Here is a 14,183-nt window from a genome sequence, read left to right as displayed (position 1 = left end):
TCCAATAAGGACTGACTGCATTGATCGGAACAGGGTGGCGCAAGATTTCCCAATTGAGATTGTCATGCCTGCCGTCCCATTCCGGTCATTTCTTTGAGAGCTCGATTCAAACGTCGTAGTCGATTCTGTAGTCGGTAACGATCGCCAGTGATGATTTCAGATGGTTTAAGGAGTTCATAATAGGGGACACCCTTCTGATCCATCCGTTGCACAACATAAGCTTTGAAGCATGAATATTTCTTTTCGCTGTCGATGAACCTGGTTCACCTGGCAGGCTGCAACATTTTCGATGCTTAGGGTTATCATAATACTATAGATCAATTTTTCATCGCCACTGACGATGCAATGCAGCAAACCTTTTCTTTTCTGCCGTCCAAGAAGCATCTCACACGTCACCAAACGTCTCTCGATATCTCTCACACATACACTTTCAAATCACCAGTATATTACTAGAGCGAACACAAAAATAGTAACTATCAGCAGCGACTCCTCTTTTACAAGAGCGGAAACTTATTCCCATACCCAATATTATCATTTTAAGTTCTCAATCTCTTAAAAACACACACCCGATAAAGATATATATGATGATGAAAGATATATAAGATGTATATTAATATATGCTTTGTGTATGCACGTACATGCATATGGCTCAAAATTAATCACTCCAATTGAATAACTCTTTTACTGAATAGAACAAATGATTTCAAGTATTGGAAATTTTTATTTTGACCTTTAAGCATTCCATTGCTTACTTTTCTGTATACTGCAGCTGTGTAGTTCACAAGTGTTAAATATGATTGACGTACGACGCCATATGCAAAAATTATAGTTCTTCCTATAGGGTGATTAATTGTGCGCCACATGCGTGGGAAAATGTATGAAATAAATGTAATGCTGTTTATAAACTTTAGTGCATTAACCAGGAAAATAAAGCGTCTACAGGTGTAAGAGCTTGCATGGAAGCGGAAGTTTCTCTATACATACATATGCACATATACACTATACGTATTCATACAAAGCCGCTTGATATGTATGTATATTTCTGGCAACTTTGCATAGAGACTAATTTACACATAATCAGTCAAAAAACGAAAGCAAGAGAAATAATGTACACAAATTCAGTGAACAATAACTAGCATTTGCATATTTTCATGAAAAGTGTAAAAGTCAAGTAAATTTTTAAGTGAAATGTTGTAAACTGAAATTGAAGTTGTACACTAAAAATTATGGCTTGTTCATTTTTTAGGGCATTGCTTAAAATATGTTTTACGTGCGCATGTATGTATGTATCTCCATTAGGGCTAGCCCTTTTTCGTGTGATTTGAAGTTTAATAACATTCCATCAAATCTACGAAGTGCTGAAGTGAAGAATTTCTAAGAAAAATTTCGCAAAGAAGTTAAATTGTTTTACTATAGAGAAACCCCAATAAAATGTATTAAAACGTATTCAGTATTGAATTCATACTTAAAGATTAGTTTATGTATTAGGTCATATGAATTGGAATAAGATTATGGTGACGGTCAAAAACAAGTATCAAACAAAGGAGTTCGTTGTCGTACCATTAAATAAGAGAGAGCAAATAAAATAGGAAAAAAGTGAACACTATTTCACATTGTTCGCCTAATATTGCCTTTTACAGCTGACTTAATCGTCAGCTCACTTCAGTTTATTTCACTCCGGAATCAAAACCATCGTCTTCTGAGTGGACAGCAACTGGGGAACCTTATCCAAAACGCACGAAGCATAACAATCGGCTGGGAAAGTTATGACCTCGGTATTTTGGGATGTGCGTCGTGTGATATTCATCGACTATCTTGAGAAGGCAAATAACATCAACCGTGAATATTATATAGCATTGAGATTTTAAAGACCGAAATTGCAAAGAAACGTCCGCATATGGCAATGAAAAACATTTTGTTTCATCAAGACTACGCACCGTGTCACCAGTTAATCAAAACAACGGCAAAACGACATGAATTGAACTTCGAATTGATCCCACAGATTTGGCTCCCAGCAGCTAATGGCTGCTCGCAGACCTAAAAAATTGTCGCCGTTAAGAACATTTCGCTCGAATGAAGAGGTTATCACTGAAACTGAGGCCTATTTTGAGGCAAAAGATACATCGTTATACAAAAGTTGTATTGAAATGTTAGAGCGACGCTGGAATAATTGCGTTGTTTTTGATGGAAATTACCTTGATGAATAAGGCAAATTTTGAACAAAAAAAACGTGTTTTCTCTATTAGCTCCAGAGTTTATCAGCCTATTATTTATTAAAAAAATAAAAAAGGTATTTGCTATTAAGAAAAACCTGTATATTTACTTTTTACACGCAGAGCTCGAAATTTGTATTAGAGCCCCGGTGTGTGCAACAATTTTTTATTTCGTTTCATGCGGCTAACCCTAATGTATTTATAGAAGCATGTAAGAACATTCTTACTTGAAAAACATATGACTGTGATGTGTAATGTCAATAAAGGATGAAAAGAATCTCCAAACTTTCAAAAGAAGAGTCTTGGGAAAAGTGTATGGTCCAACCTGAGTTGTGGATGGTTGTTATAGAATCAGATACAACGAAAAGCTGCTGCGGATTTGCAAATGGAAAGATGTCGTTGAGTTCGTCAAATCGCAATGACTCCTATGGTTAGGATTGACGAACGTCTACAAACATCCTTCTTAAATTACAACGCAGCAGCTTGGTAATCAGCAGATATAAAGGAAGGCCTAGGAAACGCTGGTTCCACGATATCAAGATAATCAAGAAACTGAAAATACATATATGTATAACTGCTGAATCATGTAACTTGAAGAAAGCTAGTTGATAAAGCTAAAGCTCACCACGACCTGTAACGCTGCCTGATTATGATGGTATGCTTAATTTAATATTTGCGCACTTTACTGTAAATTAGAGTTCAGTATGGCAATGTTCGGCCCGGTTTGGAATGTTTTTTTTTTTACTTTTTTTCTTGAAGTATTTTATAAAATTCTTTAATACTGACAACAAAGACAATATTTTCATTTATTAAGAGTAGCTTTAAAATACTTACAACTCTGCTCAGTCGTCGAGTGGCTAAGTGGGCAATTATTTAGTGCTGCAGGACAGCTCCACGGAAATACATAGGCACTGCCGCTTGCTTGGTGTAAATGCCTCTAATTGTTTTGATGTTCAAGCTATTGTTTTTTAACATACAATTTTGTTTGAATAGTTACACTATGTAACACTGAGTCTTTCATCAAGAATCAGTAATCTCGAAAATGTTATATCAGATCTCCCTTTAGAGGAAAATGCTATTTCGCAATTTTTTAAGATTGATAGTAAATAAAAATATGTCATATTTACGAGTTGTTGAAAATTGAAGCCAATATTTTAATCAGTTACTTTTATTTAGTTAGCATTTCTTCGCAAACATTACAAGTATTAAAGTTTTAAGCGTTTAACAGCAGGTGCTAACATAAAGCTGTTTATTTGCATCTATTGCGGTCAACAGAAATGAACCCACCTTGCTAACTAAAGCTTCGAATAGTGTTCTTTGAAGTATAAAAAGTATAGTTGCATCTTCGATTCATTTGCCGATTTTTTTTTTCTTACACACAGTCCCTTAGATGCCTGCTTTAGGGGTCCCGGTGGTCTAGAATTTTCAAAAAATCGATTTTTTTGCATTTCGAAAATATAGGCTTTTAAGAATATACTGTGACATTTTTGGAAGGATATTCCCAGCCGTTTTAGCAGGTAGAAACAGATTCGTCACGCGGTGGCACCAATGATCGCATTTAAATGGTCATAACTTTAAACTCAATTATCTCAAAACTACTTTTTTCGGCCTGGTGTTGTCAAAAAAACAAAAAAAAAACTATTCAATCGAATCGTCTGAAATTTTAATATGTTATTCACAAAATCAATGGCTATCGCCTGTACTTGAATTATTATATTATTATTTTAATTATTTCGTTTTTTTATTAAAAAACTAAAACAAAAACCGATTTTTAGGGTGTCAAATTCAAAACCGTACCATTTTGTCAAATTTTTTTTTATTCTAGTACGGGATATAGCTACAGTCATGCTGATTAATAATTTGTTTGGTTTTTGTGTTTCAGATAAATAGAAGAGCCAAAGTGGACAACACCGTCCAGGTCCAATTTTTCAGGAGAGTCAACTTCAGCGCCATTTCGAAAATTATTGAAATTAAAAAATAACTCATTCATTGTTGTATGTAAATTAAGTTAAATAAAAAGCCTTAAAAATTTAAATATCGTTCTTCATTTTTTTATTGTAAAAAAAAATCCTGAAAATACCCTAAATTTAAGCATTTAACAGCAAGTGCTAACATAAAGCAGTTAATTTACATCTATTGCAGTCAACAGAATTGAGCCGAGCACGGTGACTAAAATTTGAAATAGTGCTCGTGAAAGTCTAAAAAAATATAATTGCCTCTTCGCTTCGTTTGCGGGAAATGCTTTTTTTCTCTAACACACTTACTTGTCTTGATTCTGACTTAAATACGAAATTTTAAATCAAGTTTTCTCAAAATTCTGATGTGGTGAAAAATGTTTCTTTTTGTGGCCGCTTTCGAATTCAACGAAAAAAATGCTGTACAGTGTTATCGCCGATATGTAAGTATTTAATCCAACAGCTTTATTCTAATCTTTTAAATGTGATATGAAAGTAATGTGATTTAAACCAATTTATCCTGTTGTTTTATTAATGAAGTAGCTCAATTTAACAAGAAAATTATCTAGTTTTGTACACTTGAAAATATGTTCGATTATTACGTACTGGAAATTTTGTTTCTGTACTTAACTTTGTCTTGCCTTCTATTAATTCTCTATTTTTTGCAGTTTTTACCGGTCTTGTAACTGAACCACTTAGTTGAATCACTTACCAACATTTTTGGACAGATTACAAAGCTATGCCTAAAAAAAATACGATACAGCAGCTGCAGAGAAAAGAGTAGGAAGAAACGAGTAGTGAAATAGAAAATCGAAGAGGTAGGTCATAAGCGTCAATAGCTCTAATAATTACTACTTTTCTAAAGAATCGCCGTAATAATTCGAAATCAAGTTAACAAGAACAAATATGCGTAGATATGTGTGTGCCTGTGTATTTACTAAAATTTTAGCTCATATACTCGTCCATACATACCTACATGTGCGTACGCATGGGTGCAGATTATATAAACGTATGTGGGCTTTTGACAAAACAATTTCAATCTATTTCGAGCTGTCTAACTGTAAAATGTTAAATTACAGAGTTGCAATGTAAAATTGAGCCTAATAATCGTTCATATCTGTGGATTGAGTTTCCTATGAGAGGGAAGGAATTATCGATTTAAAAGCAAAAACTGCTACATTTAAATACATTTCTTTTTGTCAATTTACAGGTTCAATACACATACGTACATACACACATATAAGCATGTATGTAGAACGGTATTTGAGAAATTCTTTTTAAAATCATAAATAGGTTAACAGTTCAATGATTCAAGTAAAATATTTTTCGGGCTTACATAGCTAATTCTAAATCTTTTGGCAAACCGTCAATTTGTATAAAAAAATAAGCAAAATGATTGACACCTGTTTAACTTTATAAGAATAGAGTTTTCGTAGTTGAAAAGGTGTTCGACAATACCAAATAGAACATGCAAATATTTTATTGAATTTCTTTCACATAATTCAGCCATTCAAACCGTTGACCATTTTTAGAAGACGCCCGAAAAGGTTCGAAGGCAGCTTCCACAAGCGCTTGTGCAATGAAAATTGAGTGAAAAAATAGTAAAACAAAAATTTATATTCTAAATTATCTTGTAGCCCAGTAAAGCTATGAGAAGTTAAAAAAATTTCATCACTAACTTAACTATCTGGTTACTTTAACTTGAGAGAAATGCTTCCAGGTTTGAAAAACTCGAAGTTCCCATTTCTTGAATATTTGTATAGTAAATCGGCATATGAAACTATGCTTTGATATGTGCTGTGTTCAACATTCGATAGAACTATTTTTGCTCTACACAATTATTTTAATTGTATTTTTGAGTTATTTAAGTTTTTATTAGTTTTGAGGCTTAGAAAGAAATGGAATACTCAGGCGACAAAAATAAACACTTTCAATATGTGCTCTTCTTTGCTTTTCATCGAGGTCAAAAACCTGCCGAAGCATCCCGACTCATTGGCGGTGTGTATGGAGAAGGTGTCATGGACAATTCTTCAGCACGGAAATGGTTTGCAAAGTTCAAAAATAGCGACCTGGACGTTGATAACTCTTCCCGCAGCGGAAGGCCTTCTGAATTCGATGAAGAACGTCTCAAATTACTTTTGAAGGAAAATGGTTGCTAAACCAGTCGTGAATTGCCGGAAAAAATTAACTGCGATCAATAAAAAAAAAAAAAGAATTCGACTTCAAATTGCTTCTCAGTATCTCGCCCCCCATCGAGCAACACGCGGTCATATACAGTGATTTTTGTACCGAATCGTCACGGAAGATGCGAAGTGGTGCCTGTATAGGTATTAATATAATACAAATAAAGAAGTGGTTGGCTCCAGGAGATAGGCCAAAGCCGAGAGTGAAGCCTGGTTTTCATCCAGAGAAGAACATGATATGGGAGGGCGTCGTGCACTGGGTAATGTTCAAAAAGAATTCCACGGTCAACAAGGAGTTCTATATTGCCCAGCTACACCGCGTGAATGATATAATGATCGACATGGTCAAACCATACTGGACCCATGTTGCACAAGTCGTCAAAGCCGCGCTCCAAGAGTTCGATTGGGAGGTCTTTCAGTCGATTCATGAATGCTTAATTTTTGAAAGTTGTTCACCAACACTTTGCTCTACCGCTGCAATATTCTCAATGGAACGTCCAGTTTTTGGCCGGCCAGTACTTTTTCTATCTTCGACAGAACCAGTTTCTTGAAAGTTTTTCACCAACCTTTGAAATGGCGACTCATTCCGATGGTTATTTCCACCAAAAAAATCACGAAGTTTACGTTATCCTGCTCTTAAAGATCGACCATTTTCATAATAATTTTCAATAATACTAACGGGTCGTTCTATAGTGTAAAATTATACATCTATCTACTTAGTAGAGGTCAAAAGGACATGAAAAAGGTACCGTCACTACAGAAATGTGGGCGTCACTAAGTTCGGCTACAACAACCTCTAAAGTGGTGGAACACAGTAGGAATAGCCTTACCACTTTGAGTGAAAACCATAAAGTTACCTTAATCTGAGTCCCGTGACATCGCAACATTGAAGGTAACGAAAAAGCAGATGAACTGGCAAGAAGGGGATCTGCCATGAATAACGCTCTTGTGGAATCGGTATCACACCCTCAGATGTCAAGAATATAATTTCCCAAAAATACCTTCGAATCGCGGATTGTAGATGGAAAGGTCACACGAAATGCAAAATTAGCAGAACGTTATGGCCAATCTCAAACAAACGTCGACATTGATAAACATGAAACGACGGGACGCCTGGAGACTAACGGCAGTCATAACTGGCTTTTGGTCTATCAGAGAACAAGCAGCCAAAATGGGTATCGCTCACAACACATACTGTAACAGTTGTAAACAACCGGAGAAAAAGGAAAGAATCTTCTATTTCCTCTGTAAATGCCTTGCGCTATGGAAGCACAGAATGTTAACTTTGGGGAAACTCTCTGGCTTAGAGGGTTTTTGATCAAAATGATACTTGTCATTACAATAGTTAATTCCGCTAAGCAGTAATTAATTGCTTTGCTGACTAATGTAAAGGCAAGTCAATGCGGTGGAGTTCCCATAGGAGTTAGATTCATGCGAGCAGATAATTTTTCTCAGCAAACTTCCTGCGTAGTAGACTTTAACTATTTTTATACGGTCCTCGAGCAATATCGAACTTTGTGTTTAGTAAATTGTAGACATTCTACTTTACATCTGTCAACTGAAAACACTGCAAAAAATGATACTCAAACTTGATAGAACCTGTGCAAACCCACATAATAGCAAAGCTGTTAAGTTTTGCAAAACAAAAAAAAACAAGAATAAAAACCTACATATGCTTCATAATCCATGTGTAAAAAATATTTTTAAAACCTGGCAAATACCACGATGCTTAATGACGTACGTATATACTTAAATACTCGCAGCTTTCCCAATTAAGCAAAGTTTCAATGACTTTTCGAGTGAACTTTGGGCTGGCAAAATATTTTATTAAACTTTTATTTTGCCTACTTGTGGGTGTTTTAAGTACTTTAAGATTTTTTATATAAAATTATTATAAGCAGAGGAATGTTAAGATGTTTTACTATAATTCAAACGCCGAAATAAAACTACTGGTGCGGAAATACTTACATAGATCAATTTATACGTATTGAGGTCATAATTTTGTAATGAATAGAAACATTTACTAACAACCAACATTAGTTAACTTGCGATACTGGCTTTCGAAAAGGTAACTTTTCTATTTCAATAGAATGCATTGATACGCCTCAGATTTTCATGTTACAGCCCCAACGCTACCGCTTTGCTATGTTTAATGGGATAATTTAAACTTGTTATTTGGTATTAAACTTATTACATTCGTAATTGAAAAATTATGGGTAATTAGGATTTATATTTTATCCGAGGTTTTTTGTGTTTTCATTCGAAAAGCCTTTTTACCAGGCGGGTCCCAAACCTTGTGCTGCTATTCTGGCCTGTTCCGTCTTCTCACTTTAGCTCGCTCCCAAACGGCTACTCGGAAGCTACCCAGAGGATACTTGTGTGAAGTCTGGATGTTGTGCGCTGCTTGAACCGTATGCAGAAAAATTCCCCGGCCCTTCCCAGGAGAGTGTCGATCAGAGACTTCCCCCACTTGCGTGGACTTTGGCACGTGGAACCAATCTCCGCAAAACCAATATGGATGTGCAAAATGACGTAAAGCAATACCAACAGTTGATACCATACGAGGTTTCCGACTGAGAGAGCCACAGAACTTAATCGCTGAAGCAGAACTTAATCGAGAACAAGGCGAAGTACCTCCTGTCATCCAACAAACAGTCGGTACACTCGCATGCCGGCACCCACGCCACTTTGAGAGTTACAATAATTTCTACCTGTCCAATAATAATGTCTGCCCTGAAATGCAATGGCGAATCTCTCTTACCAATAAGTGCTACTTTGGATTAAGTAGGCAACTGAGTAGTAAAGTCCTCTCTCGACGAACAAAACTAACACCGTACACGGCTCTCATCATGCCCTTCCTAACACATGGCGCAAAAGCGTGGAGTGTTTGAGAAAAAGATTCTGCGGAAGGTTTTTTTGACCGTTAGACGTTGGTAACGGCGAATATCGCAGGTGATGGAACAAAGAGCTGTATGAGCTTTGTGACAACATAGACATAGCGCAGCTAAAAAAGATCACAGTTGTAAATAACTGGAGAAAAAGGAAACGGTTTTGCATTTCCCCCGTGTAAGCTCTTGCCTATGAAAGCAGAGAATACCAACCCTGGGCAAACTACTGCTCGGGCGTCTTGAACAACTGTCTGGCTTAGATGTCAACAACCTAAAAAGTATCTTAAGCCATATAGACTGGAAATAGTCGTGCTGTAAATAACCGTTAAACAAGTTGGTAGCGAGGATTTGGCAACAAAACGGTGCGGAAGCGCTAGTTGAACCCTGACTTAATTACCACTTCAACCAACCAACAAAGAGCGATATCAAGGAAAATCAGCTTATTTATGGTATTTTGAATATTTATGCTGATCCCAAATTAAGGGTAACATTTGTTGTCAAGTTGAGAAAACTTTTTCACCTCAAGCTCAGTAGCATTCTTTTTACCATTACAAAAAAAAAACTAAAATCATATTTTCTTTAAAATTTTATAATTCTCAATTTTAGATACGTTTAAAATTCATTGTTGGTGAATTGAGAAATACTTCAGTTGGTCAACTCAACCTCAAGCTGATCGCAAGCGTAAATGATTATTGAGTTTGGGTCTGCGCATTTGCTCATATATGTATGTATGTATGCAGGTATGTCTCTATATACATACATATATGAATAATATATACTTATAAGAGCATACGAAGGCAACATTTTTCAAAAATCTACTCCAACCCACTTGAATAGACCAAACACCATTAAGGCGCACATGTTTTTAAGTAAACTCTTTAAAGCAAATATGAAATTGTAACTGTTTCCCTAACTAGCCATGCTTTACTCAATTTTTTAGCCACATTAACTGATTTAAGTTCTTGTTTTGCCACTTTTTATTAAATTTTTAATTATTTTCTCGCTCGTCGCTTAAGTCTTTTGTTTCGCTGAAGAGTGCTGCCAAAGCCAACGCGAAGCGATGCGTTTTGAGTTTTTTTTGGTGTTTTTTTGCCTTCTGCTGTGTGGTGTTTTGTTCGTATGAGATCACTTCATGCCCAAAAGTAAGCAAATAAGTAACTAAAGTGGAATTTTCGCAAAGCTTACGAATGACTCAATGAGGAATGCCTCAATTGAAAAACATGCATTGTATTCGCTTTTCTTTAGAATAACAAATAACGTGTCATACTTAATTAGTCATTTGTACTTAGTTAGAGGGCCTAAGGTGACAGCTGTTAAAATAGTGCGCCCAATACATACACATCTATTAGTATATTTATGAATAAATAAGTCTATGCAGAACACCTACGTACTCGCAGTTTACTTGTTATTCACTCATTCCATTCGCCTCCCATTCATTCATTCATTCGGCCGTCTCATTAAAGTGCTTGCATTTATTATTTACTGTTTTACACTCATTACAAAACTCACTTTTCACATTTCTCTTTATGGTACACAATTCACAATCCACCTACATAAAAACACGTTAGAACGACATACTAACCTCTGACCAGCTGCCAATTGCGTCCAATAAGCCACTGTGCCCAAGAGGACCAAAACAAATGAGATGCAGTTACACGGTACTTTACACTGATGGCGCAACATTTTGATAATTTTGATTGTTTACTTGCACTTTTTAATTGCATGCACTTCTTATTTTATTTACTTATTTCGCGCTTTGCATTCGACACTCGCTTCGCCTTTTGAACTCACTTTGCTTTTACACTGCTTCTTCAACATCAAATATTTATTTAGATTTTGTGGTCAATGCTTTGTTTTATTTCAGATTTGTAGGTCTGTTTGTATTTTGTGAGTCGTGCATTTGCTTGTACTATGGCATGTGTGTGTGCCTCTGTGTTTGCACTGCTGCTGGTGTTACTTGATGCGATCTCCTTTCCACCTTTCCACCGCTCCTCTTGTCCACTAATCCACCATTCACAATGCGCTATTTGCAATTAGCCCAACTCATTGACTCATTTGTTATGCGTAAGTTTGTATGCGCCTTATATATTTCGCAATATTTGTATTTTGTAATATGTGTGTTGTTGTACCCACATATATTCACATTCACTGTGCCAACTACCAGTTAGCGATTCACTAACTCGTTCACTTGTTCGCTCGCTCTCGTTTACTGTGCGCCTGCGCATTAGTGTTTTAGCAAAACTTGTGTTGCTCACTAGCCGAGTTCCAATTTGATACTGATTTTGACCATTTTAAGTGTTGTCTCAGAAACGGGCTCTAATGCTGCTGGCGATTAAGCTTTAAGTTGGGCTTTTTGTTAGTAACTTTTCTTGTTTAAACTTTTTTTTGGAAAGCTTTATATTATATTACTGTTACGCACATACCTGTATATAAGTTTTAGAGCTCAGTAAGCTTTGGCAAAACTTTTGCGTTTGTGGTTCGCATCCGTGCTGATAGTTGAGTGAGATATATATATATATTTCTAAATATATCCATTTACAAGGTGGCTCAAAATTAATCACCCTTTCGGAAGATCTAAAATTATGCGTTGCAAACCCCAAATGGCTTCGTCTGTCAATCATATGTGACACTTGTGAACTAGACCACTGGAGCAACGGAGTTGGTAAAGATCTACATAAATATTTCCTGCACTCAAAATCATTTTTTTTTGCTTAGTAAAGAAAGTTTGCGTTTGTGGTTCGCATCCGTGCGACATATCCCAGCCAGCGTAGCCACTGGATCTTTATTCGCTGCGCTATGTCTATGTCGTCGTAAAGCTCATACAACTCATCGTTCTATCGTCTGCGATATTCGCCGTTGCCAACGTGCAAAGGTCCAAAAATCATGCGCAGAATCTTTCTCTCAAACACTCCAAGCGTAGCTTCATCGGATGTTGTCATCGTCCACGCTTCTGCGCCATATGTTAGGGCGGGCATGATGAGAGCCTTATAAAGTGTTGGTTTTTTTCGTCGAGATAGGACTTTACTACTCAATTGCCTGCTTAGTTCAAAGTAGCACATTGTTGGCAAGAGACATTCTACGTTGGACTCAAGGCTGACATTGTTATCGGTGTTAATGCTGGTTCCTAAGTCTAACGAAGTCTTTTACAACCTCATAACTGTGAAAAGTGACGTGGGTGCCGATACGCGAGAGCGCCGACTGTTTGTTTGATGTCAGGAGGTACTTCGTTTTGTCCTCGCTTTGCGTCTTTATCCAGTTTGGAGAAGGCAGAACTAACAGCGCGGTTGTTACGGCCGATGATGTCAATATCATCGGCATATGCCAACAATTGTACGCTCTTATAAAGTACGAGTATTGTGCCTGAGCGATTAAGTTCTGCGGAGCGTACGATGCTCTCCCACATCAGGTTAAAGAAGTCACTCGACAGCAGCTTTGAAGTCGACGAAAAGATGGTATGTGTCAATTCTCATTTCATGGGTCTTTTCCAAGATTTGGAGTATTGTAAATATTTGGTCGATGGTAGACTTTCCAAGTCTAAAGCCACACTGATAAGGTCCAATCAGTTGGTTGATGGTGGGCTTCAGCATGGCATACAATACGCTCGCTAGAACATTATAGGCGATATTTAGAAGACTAATTGTAATTGGCACAGACTGCAGGATCACCCTTCTTATGGATTAGGCGGAGCACACTTAAGTTCCAATCGACATGATGATGCGTCGCAATTTGATGTGCAGAGCGAGGTGTAAGAAGCTTTTGAGGATGTGGAGAGGGGAGAAATGCCAACACCTAGAGAAAACGAGCCCATACTCCAAGAGAATATTGAACAACTAGCTTCATCATCAGGATTTCAGAATATCAGATTCCTTTGAAGGAGAATTTTAAATATTAATGACTCATATTAGACAGGAGTCTTAGGCCAACATTATACTGCACACTTTGTTTTACACATTGACTTTACACTGGCCCATTTTGCTAAAGGGAATACTTGTGTCAACTCAAAAGGCAAGTTATACGAAACTGCAGAGCAAGGTACAAAGAACTGCGTTTTTATGCATAACCAACGCTTTAAGGACTACCCCAAATAAATTACTCGAGGTGCTAGTCAACTTGCTTGGAATACACGTGGCCGCCGCTTCAGCGCTTATACTTAATAGAAGGTTCGGCGGTTCGGTCACGTTTCTATGGTATATACTATGAGTAGTTATAATCAAGAAATCGATTACTACTTCCTTAAACCGTAAAGAAAAGAGTGGTAAACACAAAGTCCATGGAGAAGAGGGGAAATAAATTTTTACACGGATAAATCCAAGCTAGAAATTAAAGTAAACTATGGAGTTTCTTCAAAAGAATTAAACTGGAATTATCTGTCCGACTTCCGGAGGCAGAAGTTCAAGCCATAAAGGAGGTAACTGTATACCTTAACACACACGCCGTAACAAAAGTAATAAGTACATATTTTCTCGGATAGCCAGGCGGCCACCTAGTCAATGGAGGCAGTAATACTACTATCAGATGTTGCCCAGGAAAGCCGGCTAGCATTATCTTCACGGTCAGCCTTACTTGGATTCCGGAACATAGAGATATTGAAGGAAATTGTAAGACTGATGAGCTGGCCAGAAAGGGTACTAATCTTCCACTGTTTGAAAACAGAGAGAAAAGGTCAAAAGGATTGCTCAACCTCTCAACATAGAACATCTCGAAGGTCGTGGCTTGTGTCACCTGCCATTGGTTGTTGGGTAGGCACTCTTCTAGGGTAGGAGTATACGATGATGAGGAAGAGACAGTAATTGTCCAGCTCTAGCTAGATGTAGAGCAAGGTTGTTAGGAAAATACTATTTTGACTCTCCTACAGAACTATCCGGTCTTGGGATAAAACCTATATTACGCTTCATAAGAACGTCGAAATGATTCCATGATAAATAAACACATAGGTTCCCGTGT

The 14,183-nt window shown here is 37.0% G+C and overlaps 1 protein-coding gene across 1 annotated transcript in view; it reads right to left on the bottom strand.

Annotated features, from left to right (window-relative positions):
- The window catches only part of LOC129249360 (thioester-containing protein 1 allele R1), a 28,732-nt gene extending 17,236 nt beyond the window's left edge, over positions 1–11,496 (bottom strand). The window contains exon 1 of the mRNA XM_054889148.1: positions 10,822–11,496. Within this exon, the coding sequence (XP_054745123.1) occupies positions 10,822–10,922 (101 nt within the window). The 5' untranslated portion in view covers positions 10,923–11,496. The remainder of the gene's footprint in view (positions 1–10,821) is intronic.
- Positions 11,497–14,183: the final 2,687 nt, after the last annotated feature.

This window comes from Anastrepha obliqua, chromosome 5 (genome assembly GCF_027943255.1).
Source record: "Anastrepha obliqua isolate idAnaObli1 chromosome 5, idAnaObli1_1.0, whole genome shotgun sequence".
Classification (NCBI taxonomy): domain Eukaryota; kingdom Metazoa; phylum Arthropoda; class Insecta; order Diptera; family Tephritidae; genus Anastrepha; species Anastrepha obliqua.
Note: the sequence above shows the minus strand (reverse complement) of the source record. Positions and strands in the feature narration are given on the sequence as shown.